Source organism: Mercenaria mercenaria, chromosome 18 (genome assembly GCF_021730395.1).
Source record: "Mercenaria mercenaria strain notata chromosome 18, MADL_Memer_1, whole genome shotgun sequence".
Taxonomy (NCBI): Eukaryota; Metazoa; Mollusca; class Bivalvia; order Venerida; family Veneridae; genus Mercenaria; species Mercenaria mercenaria.
Window position 1 is genome coordinate 1,227,384 of NC_069378.1, and position 27,492 is coordinate 1,254,875.

Below are 27,492 nucleotides of genomic sequence, written 5' to 3' on the forward strand. Positions count from 1 at the left end.
TAATATATTTAGACATTAAATACATTGTCTTAGACCTATATCTGTTACTGTCAACTTGTAAATAGATACTTGTTATTTCTCATTTCTTCATATAAAAAATGCATAATTACTATCATGGAAAATACAAAAGATTACAGTTATTTTGTGGTGTGTCTTTAAGGTAACTTAACAATAGCCACTACTGACCTTGACATTTTATAGGAAAAATACAAGTATATATAACTCTCAAAATATACTAAGCATTTAGAATAGAAGCTCAAATAGGAGCTGGCACTAATAGTGACAAACGCCCCCGAAGTGTGCCCAAAAAATGCTACAATTGTTTGGGCAAAATATGGGTTTTGAGCATGACACACCAGCTCATCATAGGGAAGAATTGTGACAAGTAATTTCTGATGAATGGCAGAGTTATTGACCGCACAAGAAAGATACAATGTTAAGTCTAAGTGTGACTTTTACCTCGAAGCTAGGGCTCTTGGGCTTGTGTCTGACACGTCATTGCCGAGTGGTTAAAGTCACTGACTTCAAATCACTTGCCCCTCATCAATGTGGGTTCGAGTCTCACTCGAGGCGTTGAATTCTTCATGTGAGGAAGCCATCCAGCCGGCTTACGGAAGGTCGGTGGCTTTACCCAGGTGCCCGTTCGTGATGAAATAATGCACGGAGGGGCACCTGGGGTCTTCCTCCACCATTAAAGCTGGAAAGTCGCCATATGACCTTTTGTGTGTGGGTGGGACGTAAAATAAAAAGAAGACACGTCATTTCAATATAGAGACGTTTATGCCATGTAATTTTAAAATCTCTTAATCGATGGAAGAGTTATGAAATTGACAAGAAACACACCATGTAAACTGTCAACCTCTAAATATGATATTGACCTTAGAGCTAGTGGCAATCTGACTAAAATACATCTCCTATTACGCTACGCTTAGGATCTGAACACGAGCTATTGATAGCCTCGTTCTGACGACCGTTCCGCTAGCCAATCAAAAGCTAACGTACAATATTCTGCAAGCTAAAAAAAGGCTTGTTTTTTTTATATCTACAATTCTTATGTCAGAAGATGTCAGATAGCCGGTTAGCTCAGTCGTGGGATAACGGGTTCGAGCCCTGGACTGACTACAAATTTTTCTTACACTTTGACATTCGAACAAGTCGTCTGATTGGTTCAAATAAAAATAGATTTGCAAAAATAAAAATAGCAATATTGGAAATCCAAAATATACAGAAGACGAATGTGAATAGGTCATTCTCAGATCTTCGTTTAGAAGATCAAGTACTTTAGTCAGATTGAGCTAGTGGTCTTTTTGTATGCATGACACATTTCTTCGTTATGAGGAATATTTATGCCATTGATTTCGAAATTCCTTGATGAGTGACAGAGTTACGAACCGGACATGAAACAAACCCTATTAAACTTTGACTTGACTTCTAAGTGTAAACTTGATCTTTGAGCTAGTGGTCTGGGTCTTGAGCGTAACACATTGCCACATTATGGTAAACATTTATGCCAAGTTGTTTCAAAATCTTTCATGGATAACAGAGTTATATACCGGACACGAAGAATGTACTTTTAACCTATGACTTCTAAGTATGACCTTGACCTTTGAGCAAGGGATCTGGGTCTTGCGCATGGCATATTGTCTGATTATGGTTACCATTTATGCTAAGGTATTCCAAAATCCATTCATCAATGGCACAAAACAGATCCTGTTAACATTTGAACTCTAAGACTGACCTTGACCTTGGAGCTAGTGGGACTGGGTCTTGCCCATGACACGTCGTCTCATTAAGATAAACATGTATGCTAAGTAATTTCAAAACCTCTTGATGAATGGCAAAGTTACAAACCGGACACGAAACAGACCCTATTAACGTTTGACTTCTAAGTGTGAAATTGACCTTGTAGCTAGGGATCTTAGTATAACATACGAAACGTCGTCTCATTAAGGTTAATGTTCATGCCAAACTATTTCAAAATTCCTTCATTGATGGCAGAGTTACAGCCCGGACAAGAATTTACAAACTTACGGTCGGACGGACGGACGGACAACGCTATTTTAATATACCAACCTTCGAGGCATACAAATCAAAGAACATACTATAGTGTGAATAAGAAGTTATTTGCTGAAACATCGTTAAAAGATGGAAGCACCGATGACAAGGCTAATAGCGAATATTGCAGACTCGATTTGATTGAGACCACATTGGCTGTAGTGTGTTTATTTTGTACACCAGCCAGTAGTGTACATGTATCTAGATAATTTGCAACCATGCTTTGCACGGAATGTCACGGATCAGAGGGATAGACTGGCTATATTCATCACTACAACCCGGCAAACTGTATGAAATCTGAAGTGGTAGTATATTCATGGCATGGTTCACCACTTTCAAGGTTCTGTGAAGCTGATAAGTTGAATTTGAACTTTTGTTTAGGTTGAAAATCATGCTTGTTCTGGCAAAGCAGGTCATCTTTATCATAATGTGACATAGTACTCCGAAATGTGTTCCATGTTTTTTGAAACAATGCAGGTGGGAGAGATTGGCCTGAGTTTTTTTGGCCTTGGATTTTAGACTTTTCAAATATATGGGAGCGACGACTGCACTTTTCAAATCTGTGGGGAACGACTCATTTCTATACAGTTAGAGCTGTTGCAGTCTGAAGCTCTATATTGTGTGTTCAAAGTACGAGGACAATATAATACAGATAAAATAGTGACGTTCAGTGGCTGTTTGACTTTGTGACATATATGTTTTCTTTTGCAAAGCGAACGTTATTTTCTAACTGTGAAAAACACTAAATACTGGATGATTTAATCATACTTATTTAATAACTCTCAGCCTGGTATAATTGTATCTTATAAAATCAAAATCCTCTTGATGGAGTGAAAATAAATTTTGTATTTAAAGTTAAAAAATGTGAAAATAAAAGCAAAAAACATTTTATAATCTGTCATTGTATAAGAATCCCTTAGATTCCCTTCCGATTTCACAATGAGTGTCTCAGATGTTTAAAAATGTGAAAATTTAAGTACAAAAATTGAAATAATTTCTACAACACTTACGATATGGTTAATCCCTTCCCTGCTAAATTTCTTTAATGAACTTGTTCATCTTTCAATTTGGATAGTAACATTAACTGTTAAAAGGGGTGCTTACTAAAACGATACTGATTGAATGGCAAACAGTGCATGTCATGGTCAGACTACACAGATGTGCAGGCTGATCATGATCTGCACTGGTTGCAAAGGAAAAAACAATCTTGTCCAGCATGATAAGGATTATGGTCGCCTCGTATTGCCATCTATTATTCTGTTAGTTTACATTAAACGTTCCATCCGTGTAGTAAAATCAGTTATCTAATTATATCTTGAACAGACAGGCGGACGAAGCAAAGTGATTCCAGCATATATGGGCAGCAATGTTCTTTTCTTGTAAACGCTAGTTAACGGTCTGCATGTTATTGTTCAACATAAACGCAACTGAAAGACTGTGCCTGTGACCAAATTTTGAAAACTATTAGTATAAACTTCAAAGACAAGGACAATTGCACCTTTAACAAGCTATGGGGTAAATCAACTCTTAGTCTAGGATCAAACTATTAAAAACAATTAAACTCATTTGTGACAGGAAGCGTTCTTTCTAATAAGACGATTTTCTACTACAAGCGCACTACCATCAATAGCAAAAACACTTTCATTTGTGTTGTTTAATAAAATCAAAAATACAAAAGAAGTTGTTTTAGATAGAATTTTACCTTATTTAACAAAACAAGGAAAGTTATAACACATGCTAAATAAATCTTCTAACAAACTGCTTCTGGACAGAAGCAAAACTAAGCCTTCAAAATTAGTCAAATTACAATTACAAAGGTTATTTATATTTAAAAAAACCAGGTTTTTATAAACAAACTTACATTTAAAAAAAAAATCCCGGTGCATTTGACCACGGAAAAACTCAAGTATTTCTTCGAACACCATGCGATTTCCAAGTAACACTTTAAGCATTATACAAAAAATAAACAGAATTAGAAATGATACCTAAAGGAAGTTAAATATTGTTGTGTTATTTTAATAGTACATGTATTCATGTTGATTAAAAAATCTCTAAGCAAAGGCATATCAAACCTGTATGAGAAAACTCCATATCGTAGTTTGTGTTTTCATCACAAAGTAAATTACAAATATATAATAGTAAAACTAGTCATAGAATTATATAACAATTACAATAACAATATAAAATCTGGACGTTTGATTTGACACATGTTTGTGCATATCTAAATTTCTCAAAATTAAGCTCGATAACTTAAGGTTAAATTTGATCATCCTGACTGAAAATATGCAAAATTTCGTCAAACCCTGATGAGAGTCCACATTTAGTTTAGACCATTGATACACTGTAACTTTGATTTCATTTTGATAAAAGGCTGAAGGTGATGATTTTAAAATATAATCAAGTTTCCTACTGATTCCACGAACTACATTCAGTCGGAAGATAAACATCGGGTTTAAATGTGATAAACGACTTGTACTGTCGGGTAATATAAATTTTTCAAAACAGATATATTACAGATAATGTTCTATAAATAGGCAAAAATCACAGTCTGCTTCTTTGGTCAACTACTTCATCCTCTGACTCAGCCTCCGACGGAACGTTGCTGTCTCTGTCGGCAACGGCAAGCCTTGCTATATCCAGCATTGTAACTTTACTTCTTGGTCTGCCGTCGGGAACCTCTTTATCCGTGCTGTTCTTGGTTACTTGTTCTGCCGCAGACCTCAGTTTGGCTTTCAAAGCAGCACGCTTCCAACGGCTTGTAACAACGTTACCACGTTGTAGAATCGACTGTTTCAATCTAAGTGTAAAATTAGAAAATATATTTTAAAACCCATTTGGGTTTTTTGTGTTTTTTTTTCTTCTATCTTCTGTTGGGTTTTAAGTCAAAACAACAAACTTAAGGTAAATGGTGACTTTTCATCTTTAGTGTCAGGGGAGACCAGAAGTGCATAACTCCAGTCCCCGGAGAGTACTAACCTTCCCAAGGTGCAGTGCACTGTCAGGCACGGTTGGGTGCTAACCCTCCCAAGGTGCAGTGCACTGTCAGGCACGGTTGGGTGCTAACCTTCCCAAGGTGCAGTGCACTGTCAGGCACGGTTGGGTGCTAACCCTCCCCAAAGGTGTAGTGCACTGTCAGGCACGGTTGGGTGCTAACCCTCCCCAAAGGTGCAGTGCACTGTCAGGCACGGTTGGGTGCTAACCTTCCCAAGGTGCAGTGCACTGTCAGGCACGGTTGGGTGCTAACCCTCCCAAGGTGCAGTGCACTGTCAGGCACGGTTGGGTGCTAACACTCCCCAAAGGTGTAGTGCATGATGGCATGTACGGGTGGGTAATACCACTAAGGTAAGTGCATTATTTCAGGCACAGATACGCACTAACTCTCCCAAGGGTGAAGTGCATTACTTCAATCATGGCTGGGTACAAGTGCATAATATCAGGGACGGATGTGTACTAACCCTTCCCGAGGTAGCTTTATAACTTCAACATATTAAAGAGTTATACATTCCGGCGGGGTTTATATTCACAGCGATACGTAAAGGTAACTTTAATTTATTAGCATTTATCAACTGACCACAGTAGCCAGGCTGACCACAGTAGCCAGGGTAAACTCAGTTTTAAAATGATCAAATGTAGAACGGAATACTTTCTATTTTTGTTAAAATGAACTTCCTTTTGTGAAAGTTTAGATTAAGGGGAGAAATCGAAACGGCACTTGTCTACTTTCCGCCATGATATTTCGTGCATTCATAGATATTTACTTGTTTGTTTGTTTGTTTGGGTTTTTCAACATTATTTCAGTTATGTAACGGCGGGCAGTTAACCCAACAAGTGTTCCTGGATTCTGTACAACAGTACAAACATGTTCTCCACAGGTAACTGCCAACCTCCCCACATGAATCGGAGGTGGAGGACGAATGATGTCACACACATTGTCTATTATCACATCGTCCCGGAGAACATACGCCTCGCCCGGGGATCGAACTCGCGACCCCGCGATCCGTAGATCTGTGCTCTTCCTACTGAGCTAAGCGGGCGGGCACTAGAAATTTACTGTAACATGCAGAGGTCAAAATATTAGTAAACTGAAATTTGTAATACACATGATAACTATTTAAATAAAAAATGTAGTTATCCAAATAGAGTATATGAAATACTCGGAATACTTTGAACTTTACTGCCTTTGAATAATTATTTCTAATTTGTTCCTAAGCAATCTTACCTTGGATCACGTGACATTTGGACGATTGTAAAGATACTCTTCCTTTCAAATCGGTTGAATTTTCTTTTAACATTTCTCATTTCAACTTCATTGTTCTCTTCATCTCCTTCTGTCACAACACCAAGACCGCCATTACCCACGCCTCTACTGACGTTCATCGTCGATCCCATTTCGTTGTCCTCCATGTGTTTTTGCAACTTTCTACGAATTCAATGAGACACTTAATTTCAAGGTATTAAAGCTACATAACAAACGTGATAAACTTTCGATCTATATTTGTACCTTGTAATTAACATAATTGATTGATATTTGTCTGATAAACGTTGATTTCAAGTGGAATTTTACAGTGGGTAAAGTATAAGCGGTCACTCTAGCAAGCTAAGTAGAAAGGAAAGAAATCAACCTCAAAATAACTTCTCTTTTCGTTTGTTCTGTCAGCGTTACAACCTTACATTTGAAAAACTTGTAACGTAATTGTTCTGTTCTTTGCTGTTTCAGAACCAGTCCAAAGAGATCAAATTGACAATAGCCATGAAACTAAAGATAAAGGAAGAATATAAAATATTATCATTACTTGAAGTTCTTGACAAAGTTCTGACTTAACGTTCCAAACTGTTGTTCCCGACGCCGACGGGCAATCTTCCCCCATAAGTCTCTCTTTTTCTGTCCTTCTAGTGTTCCGACACTATCTGTATAGCCGGAGTCAGAAGACTTTTCAGAAATGCTGATATCGTCTGACACAACTGATTTTGTATCGTCGTCTTTTATACCCTGAAAAACAAGTTTAACCTCTACCCTGCTAAATTTCTAAAATGGACTGGTCCCTCATTCAATTTGGACAGTCCCACTTATCATTCAAAGGGGTGTTCATGGAAAATTTACAGACTGAATAGCGAACAGTGCAGACTAAGATCAGCCTGCACGTCCGTGTAGGTTGATCTTGGTCTGCACTGGTTGCAAAGGCAGAATCACTTACTGTCAGCAGATTAAAGGTTAAGTAGAAATAAAATATCATTGTATTTAACTTACAGACTTTTCGTGCAAGATATGTACTTGGCGTAGGTTGTCAATATCATACAGAAGAATGTTTAATGATATCTTATTACAGCAAGTTTGTTACTTAACCTGTTACAACGACTTATGTCTTCTTACAGCAAGTTTGTTACTTAACCTGTTACAACGATTCATGTCTTCTTACAGCAAGTTTGTTACTTAACCTGTTACAACGATTCATGTCTACTTACAGCAAGTTTGTTACTTAACCTGTTACAACGATTCATGTCTACTTACAGCAAGTTTGTTACCTAACCTGTTAAAACGATTCATGTCTTATTACAGCATGTTTGTTACTTAACCTGTTACAACGATTCATGTCTACTTACAGCAAGTTTGTTACCTAACCTGTTAAAACGATTCATGTCTTATTACAGCAAGTTTGTTACTTAACCTGTTACAACGACTTATGTCTTCTTACAGCAAGTTTGTTACTTAACCTGTTACAACGACTTATGTCTTCTTACAGCAAGTTTGTTACTTAACCTGTTACAACGACTTATGTCTTCTTACAGCAAGTTTGTTACTTAACCTGTTACAACGACTTATGTCTTCTTACAGCAAGTTTGTTACTTAACCTGTTACAACGATTCATGTCTTCTTACAGCAAGTTTGTTACTTAACCTGTTAAAACGATTCATGTCTTCTTACAGCATGTTTGTTACTTAACCTGTTAAAACGATTCATGTCTTATTACAGCATGTTTGTTACTTAACCTGTTACAACGATTTATGTCTTCTTACAGCAAGTTTGTTACTTAACCTGTTACAACGATTCATGTCTTATTACAGCATGTTTGTTACTTAACCTGTTACAACGATTCATGTCTTCTTACAGCAAGTTTGTTACTTAACCTGTTAAAACGATTCATGTCTTCTTACAGCATGTTTGTTACTTAACCTGTTACAACGACTTATGTCTTATTACAGCATGTTTGTTACTTAACCTGTTACAACGATTTATGTCTTCTTACAGCAAGTTTGTTACTTAACCTGTTACAACGATTCATGTCTTATTACAGCATGTTTGTTACTTAACCTGTTACAACGATTCATGTCTTATTACAGCATGTTTGTTACTTAACCTGTTAAAACGATTTATGTCTTATTACATATTTATATGCGTATCCTGAAAATCATTATTTTTATGCCTTGTTATAAAGTTACATCTGCATATCTCGAACACAGTAATATTTTTATTGACTGGTAAATAAAATTTACATGCATGATATACATGATATACTTTGATTTATCCGGTCAGTTGGTAATAACTTACGTATCTCAAACAAATATGTCTACTCCAGGTTTACTTGCATATCTTGAACACGATGCGTTTATATATATTTGATCACTACAGGATTATCTGCGGATCTCGAATATGATACATGATGTTCATATGTTCAAGATATTGATATATACGATTATTTCAAGTTTTTAACTGCATATCTCAAACATGACAGATGATGTTCATATTTTCATGATATTCAAATAATATATGATTATTTTAAAGTTTAACTGCATATCTCGAATTTGATACATGATGTTCATATGTTCATGAAATTAATATATATGATTATTTCATGTTACACTGCATATTTCGAACATGATACATGATGTTCATCTGTTCATGATATTCATATATATGATTATTCCATGTTACACTGCATATTTCGAACATGATACACGATGTTCATATGTTCATGATATACATATATATATGATTATTTCAAGTTTAACTGCATATCTCGAACATGATACATGATGTTCATATGTTCATGATATAAATATACGATCATTTCTGGTTTACTTGCAAATCTTTATCATGATATGTTCATGTATACGAATATTCCTGGATTACCTGCATATCTCGAACAAGCTGTAGACCCTTTTCTACGCTGAGTTCCCGTTCTTCAGGCTGTAGTTGTTTGGGTCTACTCAGTTTTATCTCTGTGATGGAACAAATCTGCAGGAATGTTGACATTCTGTGAAGTGCCATACAAAACAGCTGAATTACCTGAAGAAAATCAGTTTTAGTTCTCTAAAAATGTCATCATTCACTTTTTAAATTGCAGTTATATATACTCTTTATTTCCACTTTTCAGTGATTATAACATATATAACAACTATTTACATGTACATGAGAAAACATGAAACAAATTTAGTATACACAAGGAATACATAATTATCAAACATGTGTGAATAGAGTTCATTATTATAGTATGTTTCGATATTAACACATATTAAGATTCAATGGCATACATTTAACACATATATCAAAAAGATGTAATCTTAAGTGTATTTCTTTTCATAAATCATCAAATAGATAGAGCAAATATCACTTAGACTACTAATAAAGCAAGTTGTTACGACTTTTTACAATTCAATGGAATTTGAAACTCGCGTTTAAATAAGCTATATAGAACGATCACTTCGTATACTTAAAATGGTCGTTTTTTAAATTTCAAATAAAGAGAAAACAATATTCGAAAATGAAAGTTCATCTCCTGCACAATGTTTAACTGAAAAAAGGTCGTTGAAAAAGTAGCGCTTTGAAAATGGTAAAAATGCTTAACTAAAGTTGCTGAGTGCTATAAAACGGTTGATTGATTGAATAAATAATAAAACATACTGTAAACACACTAAAATATTTTCAAAAGTAATTTTAAGCAGTAGTACCAGTAGAAGCCCAAACACGGCTGTAAAAGCCATGCTGATTGGCTCAATGGCTTCACCAAAATTTCCATCAGCACATGGTAGCTCTATGGAGATAGACCCACCCGAATCTGCATTCACTTGTTGAAGGCTGAACACTATAACCACGAATAAAGCGTTCACAAGCAAGAAAAACAGGCAGACTGTATTCCTGAAACAAAATAACATAATGCATCAGAATAAACATCTCAAATACATACGTGTACACTATTTGGAACTAGAATCAATTATCATATGTTCGTACACACTAAGAAATGAATGATTATTTCTTGTACATAATAAAGATCGATTTTAAAAATTACATGATATAAAACTGAAATAATTTCCTGTCAAATGTTATATCATAGTTAAACACAACAACGACACACATTCAGTTAAATGAACATAAATGAACATAGTCCTCACCGCCAAACCCTCCAATTTCCCCTTTCCGACTTCCCTACCCACCCAACAGCACAGCCAAACGCAGCACTCCCTTTGAAAAAGTACATCTATGACAGTTGATAGTTAAAGGCAATTGCCTCAGATTTCATCCAAAAATGATCTTTCTTTAAAATTGAAATTTTTGAACATTACAATATGAGTTTTGTTTCTAAACTATCTTAAAAATGCCAAATCAAGAAAATAAGTATGCCCGCGTCGGGAATAGAACCCAGGCCACCGCGGCAATATAAAAACTTTCCCCCGCTCTCTCTACAAATACTGCTACGGAGGAAGTAAAATATAGATATTTATGATTAAAGTAGTTTACTTCGAGTAAAGTGTTACAAACGCTTTAAAACTGTCAGTGTAAAAAATAGTAAAATTAAAATGAAATCTAATTCAAATAGATATGCCTTAACGAAATTGCAAGTATCGGCGTATTGTTTTCATGTGGAAGCCAGGAGATATGGACGTAATCGTCTTGAAAAAAGCGATAGACTGTGTCTTGTATGTGGTGAAAATAGACTGGTGATTAAGAAAAACTCTAACACCACAATACTGCTGGGAGAGACCAAGAATGTGGAAACTTGTTGAACTACCTAATTAGTGCCAAAAACAACAAAACTTTAATTAAGCTTTCGACTTACATCCAAAGAGCATTAAAAATTAGAGACTCTTTATTAAATGTTCAGCTGGATGCTTGAAAAATTTGATCACTCTCCTTTTCATCTTTATTTGTACATTGTGCACGTATGTGTTTGTATATGTATGTATGTAGACCTTGATTTACTCTTTTTCATACATGTGAGGGACGAGGAACTTGTATGTTCAAATCCTAGAAATAAAATTCTGTTCTGTTCCATAAATTATAGTTAGCTTTCTTAAGAAATATAGCATTAACTTCTAGATACCTTAAATTTTTCTCTTTTGTTTTGTTGCCGTACGATCTGGAGGCCAGTGCCTTTTAGATAGATTAGCAGATTACCTTAGTTCAAGAAGCTCTGCTTGTGTTTTCTCCCGCTCTTTCTTGTCTCCTTCCAATGGGTATAAATATGTCTTGATTAACTCTTCCCAAAACACGGTTTCCTCGTCTCGTATATTTTCTATTGCTCCCTCCTTCAGATCCTGGTCGTGGATCCAATGTCGAGGCGGAGGCTTATTAGAGGTGGACTCCTCTTGAAATAGAGGGTTGACTGCATAGATTGGAGGGAGGAGAGAAGAGAAAAAGGGAGATTATATGAATATAGTACATGCTTCATGCGGAATATATATTACATTTTATATAAAAGTGAATACTAATTTATTCTAATAATACATGAATACATACAATTGTATACAGACATTTTTTTGCAAAGTGTAGTATATACAATAATAAGATAGAAAATGACTTCACAATACATTCCATATATGAAACATGCAGTATGCATGTAGATTCAGTTCTTGGTTATATGTTCAATGGTTTACAGTTAAGTGCTATAAATATATGAATACATTTACTGTCTGACTCACATTTCCCGTAACAAAGGTTTTCCTCGGATTTCTCATTGTATATGAGACTGTACCATTTGGGAAATAGATTTTAGTTTTGCGTGCTTTGTTGGCAAATAAAACATGGTTTTGTGTTCACTGAACGAAAAAAACGTGTTTTATTTGCCAACAATTGCAAAGCACGCAAAACTAAAATCTATTTCCATTCTAGCGCGTTCGAATTACATCAGGAACGGAAACTAATCTGGAATCATTTTAGGCGGAATCGCCAAAAGTAGGTCATTTTGCGAAACGTGTTTTAATCGAAAAGACAATACACGGTAAAATCCTTCTTTATGTATATAAAAGAAAATCTTAAAAGTGTTAGAATGATATTATATACCATTCTTGAGGACATCGGACTCCGAGGGCGGTTATTTGAACTTGTAAATTTTGGTCTGATTATCAAAAAGTAAGTTCGATGTGGTATTTTCCATCATAAATTTCAGCCATTTTTTACACCAAATTTAGACTTCATTTGCAAAAATCAGCTATTATGAAAGTTGGAGGATATCTTAAATCCGTGCAAAAGTTTTGTAACATTTCTAATATGTTTTTTTTTCAAAATTGTGATTTTGGCCAATTTTAGATTATGGAATAATACATTTTGGCCATAAAATAGACATGATTTAAGATATAAAACAATCAAGAAGAGCCTTCTGTTATCCTAGGAGACCTTTAGATTACAAATATCTGGGTCTCACAAAGTAAAGCGCAGTTTACGAATCATTCCAAATAGAATTAGATGGACCAAACAGTAGAAAGGGTATTGATGAAAAAAGACAAACAAAAGTAATTGTTATATCTGTAACCCTATAACTAAAAAAAACCTAATTTTACATAAATAGATTACTTAATATAAATACGCTTATTTCCTACTTATTATACCTTCAGGAAAAACGTTTACAGAATTATCACTATTATTATCATCTAATCGAGAAAACTAATAAAAGCATATCACAAAATACAGTTGGGGTTCTTACTCCTTTCTCTTGTTCCTTCGAACAAGTCCGAGGCTTCCGAAAAGTGCACGTGACGTTCTGATTCCGCTTCCGCCGATATATGACTTTCAGACTGGTCTACTATTCTAGCCTCTAATTCATCTAAACGGTCTAGAATGGCTCTCAGTTTGATATCTTCCGTATCTTTGGTCTCAGTAGGACAGCAGACACACCTAGTATTTACGAATGGTACTAATATTTCTTTTCTAAATATTTGTGTGTAAATGCAATGGTATTTTGTTTCCATAACATAAAATACTTAAAATATTTCCTTAAAAGGAATGGACATATAATTTTACATCAACTAAGTGACTCATCGAGATATTTTAACAAATATTTCTGCTGAGGTTAGATTTTTTCGGATAACTCATCTATCCCTCAAATGGGTACAACAATGTAAGAATGTAGTGGTTATTCAAAATTGCTCCTTGTCAAATATCTTTTTGTGGAGCTTGCAGAACTGGCATAGAGTCATTTGAGTGTTGTTCGCCAACATTACAGGATAGGGTTAGGGTTAGCTTGTCAGTTTAAATAAAGGGAGACAAATGCGTAGATCATTATAGGTATATGGCACAAGATTAATGTATTTGATTAAGACTGTTGACGAAGAGAAAACCCCTCACGTCCCTTACCAACGGCTTAAGTGGTAGTCTATTACAAACTGCTGTACTGAATGCAAATGATCCAGAAAATAACAACATTTTATAGCACGTTAGGCAAGACCTTTTAAGGCTGCTTCATGGTATTTAAAGGGTAACTCGTTATCTGTAACAAGCAATTTGGAACCATCGAATGCAACAAAATAAATACAGATTCACCATATTTGTTTATAAGCGATAATGAAATGTGAAACACTCACTAAAGACACTAAATATATCCACCAAACCCCATTTCAAGTTCCATCTGTTAAACACATTTAAACAAATTACCTGCATAGGTTTCCAAATGAAAACAAATTACCTGCATAAAATGAAAACAAATTACCTGCATAGGTTTCCAAATGAAAATTACCTGCATAGGTTTCAAAATGAAAACAAATTACCTGTAAAGGTTTCCAAATGAAAACAAATTACCTGCATAGGTTTTCAAATGAAAATTACCTGCATAGGTTTCCAAATGAAAACAAATTACCTGTAAAGGTTTCCAAATGAAAACAAATTACCTGCATAGGTTTCCAAATGAAAATTACCTGCATAGGTTTCCAAATGAAAACAAATTACCTGCAAAGAAACAAATTACCTGCAAAGGTTTCCAAATAGAAACAAATTACCTGCATAGGCTTCCAAATGAAAACAAATTACCTGCAAAGGTTTCCAAATGAAAACAAATTACCTGCATAGGTTTCCAAATGAAAACAAATTACCTGCAAAGGTTTCCAAATGAAAACATATAATCCGATTTTCCAGCTTTTTCTGCGAGACCTAATTTCTCTAGCCACTCCTGGACAGCTCCCCTTTTCTCCGGCTGCTTCTTGATTTCGCCAGGTTTGGGAGCTGGAAGTTAATATGTTAGCCTTCTTAATATACTGGGAAAAGTCCATGATGTTAACATGGCCTAACTCTTAAAAATGCAATTTTGTTCGTTTAAACGAAATATATTAATAATATATTGAAGACAATTATTTCCCCAGCTACTGTTCCTGCGCGCTATCTTCACCCGATTTCTAAGACTATTTACAAACTTGTGTTATACATGTATATGATGGAATACATTTTTGTTAAAATGCAAACATAAATTGTCTATAGCGAAGTTGATTATAAGACATTAAACATTTATATTACAAATACTTCTTTCTGTACCCATTCATTTATATTTATTTATTTATTTATTTATTTATTTATATTACATTAATATCAGTTATTAAATTGAAATCGAGCTCAAATGATGGAAATACAAGCAACAGTTCAAACAATTGGGTTTGAAAATATATTGATGGTTTAGGGTCACATCGACACAATATAGGTCATATAATGTAGGTCATACAATGTAGGTCATATAATGTAAGTCATATAATGTAGGTCATATAATGTAGGTCATATAATGACTGTAAGTTTTAAATGGTGAAGGAAGACTCAAGGTGCACCTCCGGGTATTGTTTAAGGCATTAGCATACAGCTGGTTAGAACCAAATCAACTCAACTCAACTATTCTCTTATTTAAACCCTGGTACATTTACATATACAGCAAGGGCATAAAACAAAACACATTGTCTTTAATATACTGACAGTGGTTCCGGAACAAGATAGATATAAATTTCATGTTTTAGAAAGAAATTATATGTTCCACAATGGATAACAACCGCCCGCGTAAGTCTACTGGATGGCTTCCTCACATGACGAATTCTACACCATGATTTAAATTTAGTATCACTGAGGGAGTAAACTAACTGTATACCTCACATTAAAATAGTTTCATTCTACCTCGAGCATGAATCGCATGAATTACCAATCATTCCAGACAACTCTTATTTCCTCAAAACCCATAACGACATTGAATTGACCAAGTGTGTAAGATACCATACCTGTAGCAGGTTTTGGGGTTTCCCTTGTTCCCCAGGAAACAACATGTAGATTTCCTATCGAATACAGCATCAGTAACATCGACATCGAAGGAATAGCAAGAAAATACAGGAACCCATGAAGGATACACCAAAACTCCTACAACAAAACATCGAGCATTTAGAAAAATGAATCGTTTCTTAAAAGTATACATATAATAATTTTATTATATACCTATATAAATTCTGTAAAAAAATCGGCTTGTATTTCACAATAAAATATGAACAGACAGACAAAAATTCCGTATTGTACCTTTTAAATTCCGTATTGTACCTCCCGTATTGTATGCTGCCGGACTATTTTCATTAATATGCAGGACCCGATACATTTCTATAAATAGCGCACATAAAAACTTCACTAAGTTCCATTTAATATCGATAAACATTGAAGATTTCGTTCAAGAACAAAACAAGAATCAAAATGGTAAAGGTATATAATAAAAGGGTCATTATAACAGTAGCTAGATCTGGGACTTTGTATTCGGCTCTCATGGATTTTGCAAGGTCGGATCACACTCGGCGCTTGCGCGCCTCGTGAGATCCGATCTGGCAAAATCCACTCGAGCCGAATACTGCATCCCAGATCAAGCTACTGTTATAATAACCCTATTATATATACTGGACATTACAGTTAACCCGCGATTTACTATTTTGCCAATCTTTAAAATATTCAGTTTCAGACACATCTATCTGTAATCGAGTGAACGCCAAACAGATGTAATGTATTTACGAGTGGCACAGATATGGTATGTCAAATGAAATAAATTTGATATCACATGTACCAAACTAATTGTTTAACGTGATAATTTGATGAATTTCAGTAGGAATTGATACTTTTTCATTGTGATATTACCATTCATATTTTACTCTAATATTTCAGTAGTTCACCGAAAACCACGTAATATAATAGGGTTATTATAACAGTATTTCGATCTGGGATGCTGTATTCGGCTCGAGTGGATTTTTGCCAGATCGGATATCACGAGACGGTTGTGCGCCGAGTGTGATCCGGCCTTGCAAAATCTACGAGAGCCGAATACAAAATCCCAGATCTAGCTACTGTTATAATGACTCTTTTATTATAAACCTTCACCTTTTTGTTTGTTATTTTGTTATTTAACGAAAAATTTTATATGCGCTATTTATAGAACTGTGTCAGGTATGCATATCAATGAAAGTAAGCCGGCAACATACAATACAAAAGGTACAATACAGATTTTTTTTTCTGCCTGTTCATATTAACTTGTGAAATACAAGCCGACCCTTTTTACAGAATTTATATAGGTAAATAATAAATAAAACTATTACAGTCTGTTACGCACGAGATTACGACAAATCACGAAATAAACTCACGCAGAACTTTCCACATTATGGTAATCAATGAAAAAGGTTGTTTTACCGAGAGACAGAGGTTTCTAGAACAATTAAACAATGCAAGTACATGCGTACCTGCGGATGTATAAAAGCTGCCAGAACAAATACTCCGGCAACGAAGCATAGAAACACCGTGGTGACGGAACAAAATCCGTTATCAGCCGCCTGCTTCAATAAACCAACAATCACCAGCATCATCACTAACGAGTAGACTGTGGACAACACTGCCGCATATGCTAACTGAAAAGTGAATATATAACAAAATACCTTTAATTGAAAATCTAGCATTTCATTATCAATTAAAGACATATTAACAATCACCACAGAGAGAAATACATCTCGACTTGCTATTCCATTTATCAGTAAAAACAAGCGTACAGTGAATTGAATTGTACTTCTTTTATAAAATAAAGCATCTCCTACGAACAGGTAAGGCCACACATTAAAAAAAGATCTACTTCGGATGTTTTCATGATGTAATGGTTCAGATTATCCCTATCTGTTGTGTTCGAGCTACAATCAGAGAGTGTTCCAAACAGTTGTACCAAACTTTAGCTATGAAATGATGACGCATGCAGATTTTATGGAAGAGTTACGACATCCAAATTCGACATACGCTAATAAACTCTTCAAGCTTAGAGTCTGTTTAAAACACTCTCTGTCAATATCAACTCATAACTGACTGGATTAACAAAAATACCTATGAATCACTAAATATTTATGACCATACAATGTATATATGAACTACTTTAAATCTTCGAGCAAGATATGGCAGTAAAGTTCTGTTCTGTTCTATAAAACTATCTGAAAACAGATCTAAATTCAACACTTTTTTACCTGCGTATCTCCCTTTGCAAGGTAACACAGCAAAATGAAGATGCCGACCGGAAGTAGATTGATCACCAAAGCCCAGTATAAAGATAATGTTGGGTACGCCATATTTAGGGCTCCAAGTATCATCAGGAATATTGTTCCCGGTGTCAGTATAGAAGAGACCATGAGTAACATCTGGTACATGATGTACAACATGGAGATATCGTTGTTGCGTTTGGTGACATTCTTAAAGTCTAGAAGAAGATCGAGTATGTTAGCCATAGTTGATGGCGTCCAGCGTCTTCTCTGGTTGTAAAACTCGTAGAAACCTGTAGTTACATATTTAAAGGTAGAAACCTGTAGTTACAAATTTAAAGGTAGAAACCTGTAGTTATACATTTGTATATTAAAAGGTAGAATCCTGTAGTCACATATATAAAGGTATATGAGTACCAAAAGAATTCCATCAACATGCTATCTAGAAAGATTATAAATACGTTTTTACAAGTGCAAAAAAAATTGTTACTGGTATTTGTTATTTTTTATTTAACATGTGGTATACTGAGGTTTAGTTTATGTGTTCTTGCTTTTCAGAAATTATCTGTTCTTTGCATAACCTCAAAAGATAATAGGTAAGGGTAGATTTCTCGGAAGCACAGAGCTCCACAACACAGCCTCAGAGCCAGGCATTTGCAAAGTAGGCCAAAAAGAAAAAGAAAAATATTACAGACGGGTTGCTTCAATGTACATGTACATTTTAATTTTATGCAAAATATAGATGGAGCTTGGATAAACTGTTAATGTACTTGATCATACATCTTTAAGGAATTGTCATATTTTCAGTGTAAAATTTGAATTCTTTAGTTAGATCTCTATACTGTCTTATATATTTTACTTTTTTCCAGAAGTTTTATTTCACAATGTTTCCTTCTTTATCAAAGAAATTATTTGGACAATGTTTTCACAAATAAATCCATTTTCAGAAAAAAAAAGGATTTTCGCAATGTTAATGTCTTTTATTAACTTACTTGGCAAACATATTCAACTTCTGTCCAAGTATTTGACATATTGAAGCCTGTTTTATAAATGAACATTTTGGAATCATTGGAATAGGTATTGTAAGTGAGAGCGTCCGATGCGGCACAATATTCTACCCGATAGCCATGTGCACTCTTACCAACAGGAGGATAAGTGAGAGCGTCCGATGCGGCACAGTATTCTACCCGATAGCCATTTACACTCTTACCATCAGGAGAATAAGTGAGAGCGTCCGATGCGGCACAATATTCTACCCGATAGCCATTTACACTCTTACCATCAGGAGAATAAGTGAGAGCGTCCGATGCGGCACAATATTCTACCCGATAGCCATTTACACTCTTACCATCAGCAGAATAAGTGAGAGCGTCCGATGCGGCACAATATTCTACCCGATAGCCATTTACACTCTTACCATCAGGAGAATAAGTGAGAGCGTCCGATGCGGCACAATATTCTACCCGATAGCCAATTACACTCTTACCATCAGGAGAATAAGTGAGAGCGTCCGATGCGGCACAATATTCTACCCGATTTCCATTTACACACTTACCTTCCGGAGCATAAGTGAGAACGTCCGATGCGGCACAAGATTCTACCCGAGAGCAATTTACACAAATACCTACGGGAGCATAAGTGAGAGCGTCCGATGCGGAACAATATTCTACCCGATAGCCATGTACACACTGACCTTCGGGGGCATAAGTGAAAGCTACCCGATTTCCATTTACACACTTACCTTCGGGAGCATAAGTGAGAGTGTCCGATGCGGCGCAATATTCTATCCGAGAGCCATGTACACACTTACCTTCGGGAGCATAAGTGAGAGTGTCCGATGCGGCACAAGATTCTACCAGAGAGCCATTTACACAATAACCTTCGTGAGCATAAGTGAGAGCGTCCGATGCGGCACAATATCCTACCCGATAGCCATGTACACACTTACCTTCGGGAACATAAGTGAGAGTGTCCTATGCGGCACAATATTCTACCCGATAGCCATGTACACACTTACCTTCCGGAGCATAAGTGAGAGTGTCCTATGCGGCACAATATCCTACCCGATAGCCATGTACACACTTACCTTCGGGAACATAAGTGAGAGTGTCCTATGCGGCACAATATTCTACCCGAGAGCCATGTACACACTTACCTTCGGGAGCATGAGTGAGAGTGTCCGATGCGGCACAAGATTCTACCAGAGAGCCATTTACACAATAACCTTCGTGAGCATAAGTGAGAGCGTCCGATGCGGCACAATATCCTACCCGATAGCCATGTACACTTACCTTCGGGAACATAAGTGAGAGTGTCCTATGCGGCACAATATTCTACCCGATAGCCATGTACACACTTACCTTCCGGAGCATAAGTGAGAGCGTCCTATGCGGCACAATATTCTACCCGACAGCCATGTACACACTTACCTTCCGGAGCATAAGTGAGAGTGTCCTATGCGGCACAATATTCTACCCGATAGCCATGTACACACTTACCTTCCGGAGCATAAGTGAGAGCGTCCTATGCAGCAATATTCTACCCGATAGCCATGTACACACTTACCTTCCGGAGCATAAGTGAGAGTGTCCTATGCGGCACAATATTCTACGATAGCCATGTACACACTTACCTTCCGGAGCATAAGTGAGAGCGTCCGATGCGGCGCAATATTCAACCCGATATCCTTGTTGCAACAGCAGTGTGCACAACCATCTATCTTCTCCTGTTCACAAAATATTGATTTATTCAAACAGTTTGATGCATGATGAAAGTTCTACCTTCAGTTATGATATTCATGATCCGTAAAATGCCATATTTGTTCTACCTATTAAGACTTTGACTACCTAATTTAAGAAAAATGATTCTTTCAAGCCGAATCTGAAATCTTTTACACAGAGAAAACGAGCAACGGAATGTTTGTCTTTGTCATATAAAAACACATTTTTTTCTTTTCAATGATGCTTTATAGCTACATATGCATAGAACAGGAAAATCTATGCTTGCGATCTTAAAACATTATTTTAAGCAGGTCGGGAAAGCCTAGTTGGGACCTTAGCTTATTTTCAATAAATAGTCGTTTAAAGAATTATGTAAATATTTAAAGGTGTTCAATGCCTGAACTCGTTTACTGTAAGACCTTGGTCATGGCAAGAGTCTGTCGAATACTCTTAGGAATAATCATCAATCTTAACAAATATAAACCTTGATCATATTGAACATAATGCCGGGCCTCAGTTGGAGGGGTGGTGTATCTCCTCATCACATTGTCGTCCATCAGGGATGACCCTCGGAACAGACTGAAACACCCAGGGCTGCAGAGTACACATCCAATCGTATGTTCTGTTGCCTTCTGGAGCCAATGGCTGACTGCGTACTCGAACTTCTGATACCAAACCATAGGACCTAAAGACAAGTTAGTACTGAATACTCGTGCTTATACTAAATGCAATAGTTCTGAAATAAAATTGGATAACTATCGCCCTGTGTAACCACACACTATCAGGCTGTTTTCAGAATGTTGCAAATAAATCGGAACTCGGTTTTCCGTGTTGATTTGACAGAATCATATGCCTAAAATGTTTCTTGACTCTATGTCGAATACTTTATGAGATACAAGCGACACTAACGTCCACGACCATTACGCATATTTTTGACAAAGTTAAGGGCAATAAATCTTGTCTTACTGAGTGAAGTCTCAAATTAAACCCCCGGTGCACATCTTCACAGGCTGAATTATATTCTAGTACGGTTTCATGACTCTAGGTCTATAGTTTTTGAGAAACATGTGACACAAACTTTTAGGACCTTAATGTACATTTTTGACTGTAAACGGCCATAGCTCTGGTCTAACTATGTGAAATAAAAAAGCAGTTGCACAACTACTAATGCTGATTAACGATCCTATGATGTTTAATGACTCAAATACGTTTTGCGATATGCACAAATAGTACGGACAAGGGCAAATCTAAGTGACCCCCTCCTTCTAACTCCCTCCCCTCAAATACTTTGGGGGTAGGGGCGGGCGTCTTATAAATATAACGGCTTCTTGGGCCGGTCAGATTTGAAGTTGAAGGTGATACATTACGATGTTTTGAAATCTTATGTGACTGTGAGTCGGGCGAATTATTAATCGACGAAATAGTTGAAACTGGCTATCCAAAATGTTGTCGGTTCTTGCAAAATGATTTCCTGGACACGAACTTCCCACGACTACTCCTCCCATCGAAACACCATCACACCAACAACTTAACGAGGCAAAATTTGCACGATCACACACCAATCCAAATTGTCAATATATATATATTTGCGCAAGGACGCACTGACCAATCGTGAAAATTGCTTACTGTGGTTAACGCTTGCTGCGTGATTTAACTGCGCACAAAATGTTGTGATGAACTCGTTTACGTATATGACTTGTATCATTTCGTATGTATGGAAGGTCGGTGCGCCATGCTAATTGCCAAATGCTAGAAGCTAAATGTTTAACGCTAAATGCCAATAAGTTAATGCTGTATGCCAATAATTTAATGTTAAAATGCCAATTACTTAATGCTAAATGCTATATACCAAATGCTTTATGCTACTAAATGTTTGATGCCAAATGCTTAATGTCAAAAAGCTGATGCTAACTGATAAATGATAAATGCTAATCGTCAAATTCTTTAATTTTATGAATTCATGATTTCCACCTATGTAACTTATAATTATTTAAGACATACAATATTCTACCAGTCAGTCTTAAAAGTAACATGTTCAACCCGCCATATGAACAATGGGCCAAAACTGTTTACTCTTGAAATGTTTAGAAAATATTTTTAATGGAGACAAAGTTATGTAACAAAGTCCAGTGACTATATAGGTCACAATAGCCTAAATAGTTTTCCCTATATATTCTATATAAAACTGGCCTTTTTCAAAGAGCTACCAAACATAGCTAGACCCATTTCAGAGAACAAATCCTTACCTCATTTCAAAGAGTTATGATAAAACTGATATAAAATGAAGAGAAAAGTAGGGGTCATGTGTCTTCTAAGAGAGATTTCTCTGGTCACATTTGCTTACTGTAAACTGACATCAAAATCACACTGCTGTGACCTGGAAGTACTACTCATACTAAAATTGAGCTTGACTTCACCAAATACAACCTGCTCTCCCATTTTTCCTACCAAAATGTCAAAAATACATCCACAATGAAATTTAAACAGAAACTAGCTTCAATTTAGACCTCTGTTGCCATGCCAAGTGAAAAATTAGTGTTCAAATACCTGGCAGCCATTACGCGACTAGACCAGATGGCTCCCACGCTGGTTCCTTTAGTTTAGTTAGACCTATAAAGGATACATTCATACACTTATATATTCAGCATTTTTTAATAAGCACCTGTCAATAAGCATTTGGTATTTATTGCTTCGCATTTCTTAATTAACAATTAGCATTTATCGTTTGGCAATCAATATTTGACATTCAGCATTTAGCAAATAGTATTTTACATTAACTATTTGTCATTTGGCAATTAGCATGGCGCACTGGCCACATTAAACAATATGTAAATGGCATTAAGCATTAACTATTTGTCATTTAGCATTTGGTAATTAGATTGACGAGTGTTCTGTAGATTATTGCGGATTGCGGAAATTTGGTCTATGACTGATTGAACCTTTAAACCAATATGATCCTGATAGTACTATGTTATTTATTTATTTATTGTGGTTTTACGGCGTACCAACACAGTATAGGTTATATGGCGCCAAACAGGGATACAAATTTTGATTTCACATCTCATTTACATCGAAATAGTACTATGAAATGACTGGATTTTATGAGAAACACAAAACATTTTTTTTTTGGTACATGTATATAAACTTTATTTAATCAGAGATAAATCCTATTCAGACAGCACAAAGACATTTTATCATATCATACAAACATGTGAAAAAATAACAGTTTATACGCAAACGAAACGTTTGCTGTTTGTTCTTAATATAAGATATACAAACTTCTTGGAACTGCCATATTACATATATTCCGGATACATTTACTTTAAAAAATTTCCATATGATTTTAAATGACATTTATAAGAAAATAAATAAATAAGGAAAAGCAATTACCCTTCACCTTATCAGGTTTTTTCCTGATATCTGCTCTCTCTGAAAATGACTGCTAAAATATGAGTAATACTACATGTGAAATTTATAAAACAATCCGAAATTCTTCTTGAAAATAGTCCTAAAATATATGAATAAAAATGAAATAATAGCGACTTGTCTATGTATCATTCAAACAGGTGTTAAAATGAAGATTGTTCTCTTGTCAGACTAGCATGTAAGTATATTTGATTAGCTATTTACTGCCATAATTTTGCATAGGAATGTTTCTAGTAGTATAGTATGCTTTTTAGCATTCGTTTTGGTCAATGCTAACATGAAAAGAGTCATGTACAAGTATTTTCTCAAAATAACTATGCATTGCATTCTTATAGCCATATACACCTGACAAATATGTTTTACTGGTTATATACTCAGTTATTTAAAGCATGTGACTAAAACATTAAAATAAGTCTTAATATCTCTTGTAAGCGATATTTTTGTATGTCATGCGCACACTATGTTATTTCCAGCAAACAGTCCCGTTGATAATAAATGAACTCTTCCGCATCACGAAATAGTCCGTCGTTTGCGTTTTCTGACGATATCAAACAAAGGCTGCTGGAAACTTCAAACGATTGACATACGAAAGCAGTTATCTCCAAACACCGATTTCTACATGCCGTGTAGTTATACATATAGTGCGTCTCATCATCCTTGAAGTTGAGCTTTTTACCAACTTCCGACTGAAATGTGTCTGCAAATGTAACGCAGTCAAAGACGCATGATTTAGAGTTATACGAATAACTGCGCTGTGTTTTACATCTGCAGCTGCCGTTACGGCATTCTGATTCCGGCACCGTACACTGGTTATTGTTGCTACATGTTTGCCCAAGTCCTGGTATTATACATACGGGTATTTGTGTCCAGTTACCATTTATACATTGTGTTATGTTTTGTCCTGTCATAACAAAGGTGTCATCGCATGAAAATTCTATCCAAGAACCGTTTAGATAATCTGTTTGTGAAAAGATAATGGCAGAATCGTTCGAGTTAAGAAAACCATTGGGTGTTTTAATTTCGGCATTGATAACATGTCCGTCAGTCAAATTTTGTGGCTGACCACAAGCAACCCCACAAACCGCTGGCAGGGTCCAAGTCCCACCTGCAAGACACTCAATACGTGCATCTCCGAACATAGAGAAACTTTCGTCACACTTCGCAACACGTGCGTTTCCTATACCATTCATGTTGCCAAATAATTCTCCGTTTTCGATATTCTGGGTTTGCAGTGCGCATTCACTTATGACACAGTTTGGAGAATTTGGTAAATTGCATTTTTGGTTAGGCTGACAAGTATTTGCAGCACACGGACTGGTCGTCAGTACCAGCAACTGGTAACCATTTCTTACATCAAGATACACACAACTGACGGAGCTGGTAAGCGGCACAGACTGGTTAAAATTATCGGAATTTAGTTCACATTTATGAGTTTTACTTTTATAATTTAATGATTTGCACATTGGCCGCTTAACGCATTCATTAATGCAATATTCAACCGAATCCCCAAACTTCACATGTAGAGTGCTTCCAGTCAAGCATTTGTTAAAATATAACTGTTTCGAAAATCCTGGTAAACTCGAAATTTCTTTAATAAAGTAGTTCATCGTGATCACAATTAATAGGTTAATATATCTTTGCTGTGCGCCGCGCAACATGTTTTTGTAATTTGTGAATTTTTCGTAGGTTATAGTATGGAAGTATGTCAAGAAAACTTGTCATATAAAATTGACGGCCTTCTGATAAATAACGAAATGTTTCACGTGATAATTTCATATAGAACCCCTGGAACTTTCATAAATACCGACATATTTCACGTTAACTGTTCATATGTAATACAAAGTTGAATTTTCATAAATGCTGAAAATGGTCACATGATATTTTCAAATAGAACTGATTTCCGTAAAATTTTGAAGTGCTTCACGCGACACTGTCATAAAGTCGAGCTTGAACTGTCATAAATGCAAAATTGTCTCAGGTTGCATTTCAATATATATATATATAATAAAAGACATGAGGATTTTTCTCCTCATTGTATCAAACTGGCTGCGACACTACCATAAATTCCAGTCGGCAGATAGTCACACTATTTTTTATATCTATTCTAATTCCACGAACAGTATTGACAATAATAATATACTTGTTTTTTTTTTCAGAATGTTTTATATAAATTATTTTCATTAGCTTATTATTAATATCAAAAGCCATACATTAAAATTGTCTGTCGTAGAAATCATGTATAGCCCATCACAAGACGCCGACGAATTTTTTAAGCATTTAGTGTACGTTTAACATCACGTGAAAAAATCCACCAGAGCAGCTACAAATTTTGTCAATGAAATAATTGAGGTCCTATTCATAAGTGTTAAATCAGAACCAGTTTCAGTAACAACAGATAGTTTATCTTTATTCATTATTTGATTTTTGACTTTTGTTAATGGAATATATTGACTAATGCCACGTAGAAATGAATTTCTTTTCAATACATCTTTGAGAGTGTTTACAAATCTTGTACTCAATCGATTCTTTTCAATTAGTGACGTATAACATGTTGACCATCTATTGTACGGTAAACGACACGATCTGTTGACTGATAAAATCTGTAAAGGGAATGGGACATTGACTCCTGGTGTTTCAATACTCAGTAACATAAAGGACTCGGAAGTTAATGTAAAACGCTTTGTTAATGAATGAATGTTTGTTCAGGAAATATAAACAATTTTCTGCTGGCCAAGGTTTCTCTCCTTAGAAATAAAGAGAATGATTTCAGAAACATTTAGTTTAATAATATTTATGGCAGTGTGATACTATTATAGGGGCGTTTCATATTTTCACATTTTCTGGATTTTTTTAATTTAAAAACTCATTATGGTCACGTGCAATTTGAAAAACGTTTTTACGTAAATTTGCAAATTGTATACCGGTACCCTGCATATCCTCCCCCCCCCCCCCCCCCCCCCCCCCAAAAAAAAAAAACACTCTCGCGGCAAATAATGAAGTACTAATAATTATATTACAGTACGAAACGGCATGCTGACGCCAGTTTGCTTTTTATGTTTTGGTGGCGTTTTAATTGTGGTTAGAAATTTAGTTTTTAGACAGGTTATATCACTTATTTAATTTGTTGTTGGTAATATGATTGTAATATGTGGATCTAAGATCTAAGGTTTTTACTATGAAATGACTTGCGCTGAATTCACATTGCTTTGTTGGATATGGAGTTCAAAGCAGAAAGCGGGTATTATACGTAAGTATTTACCTGGCACTAGTGAATATTCCGTATGTGTTCGTAAAATAATTTTCGGTGTCCGAACCTAAACAACGATACAACTATAATTGAAAAACCAATTATATACCATCATGTATCGTGTGCAGATATAGCTGTGCGGACAAAGCGTTTTGCCACTAACCTCAGGGTTGTGTGTTCGAGTCCTCTGTCTGGCCTAATTGTTTTTTTTCTGTTTTGTTTTGTTTTTTCATTTTATCTGTAAAAACTTGTCACACTAACCATGATTTATCAACAAAATACTCTACTATTGATTACCATTCTTCTACGTACATAAAACCATTCTATAAA

At 35.6% G+C, this 27,492-nt stretch overlaps 2 protein-coding genes across 3 annotated transcripts in view; both read right to left on the reverse strand.

The window, feature by feature from the left end:
* Positions 1-586: 586 nt before the first annotated feature.
* The window catches only part of LOC123539313 (chitin synthase chs-2-like), a 70,255-nt gene continuing 43,349 nt past the window's right edge, over positions 587-27,492 (reverse strand). The window contains exons 16-28 of one of the 2 annotated variants that reach the window (XM_053530492.1): positions 20,974-21,174; positions 20,402-20,494; positions 17,758-18,062; positions 16,996-17,160; positions 15,511-15,646; positions 14,353-14,482; positions 12,972-13,162; positions 11,447-11,636; positions 10,003-10,189; positions 9,185-9,340; positions 6,849-7,045; positions 6,275-6,475; positions 587-4,852 (exon numbers count right to left, since the gene is read on the reverse strand). In XM_053530492.1, the coding sequence (XP_053386467.1) occupies positions 4,597-4,852; positions 6,275-6,475; positions 6,849-7,045; positions 9,185-9,340; positions 10,003-10,189; positions 11,447-11,636; positions 12,972-13,162; positions 14,353-14,482; positions 15,511-15,646; positions 16,996-17,160; positions 17,758-18,062; positions 20,402-20,494; positions 20,974-21,174 (2,408 nt within the window). In that variant the 3' untranslated portion in view covers positions 587-4,596. Of the gene's footprint in view, positions 4,853-6,274; positions 6,476-6,848; positions 7,046-9,184; positions 9,341-10,002; positions 10,190-11,446; positions 11,655-12,971; positions 13,163-14,352; positions 14,483-15,510; positions 15,647-16,995; positions 17,161-17,757; positions 18,063-20,401; positions 20,495-20,973; positions 21,175-27,492 lie in introns of both variants that reach the window. The other variant, XM_053530491.1, reaches the window with a different exon arrangement.
* Positions 23,310-26,703, reverse strand: LOC123538742 (E-selectin-like). Its single transcript, XM_045323046.2, has one exon. It carries the CDS (start codon positions 25,571-25,573, stop codon positions 24,374-24,376), a length of 1,200 nt encoding a protein of 399 aa, XP_045178981.2. The 5' UTR covers positions 25,574-26,703; the 3' UTR covers positions 23,310-24,373.

Excerpts from the sequence above, each read along its gene's own strand:
- LOC123538742 (XM_045323046.2), bottom strand. The coding sequence starts at position 25,573 with ATGTTGCGCGGCGCACAGCAAAGATATATTAACCTATTAATTGTGATC.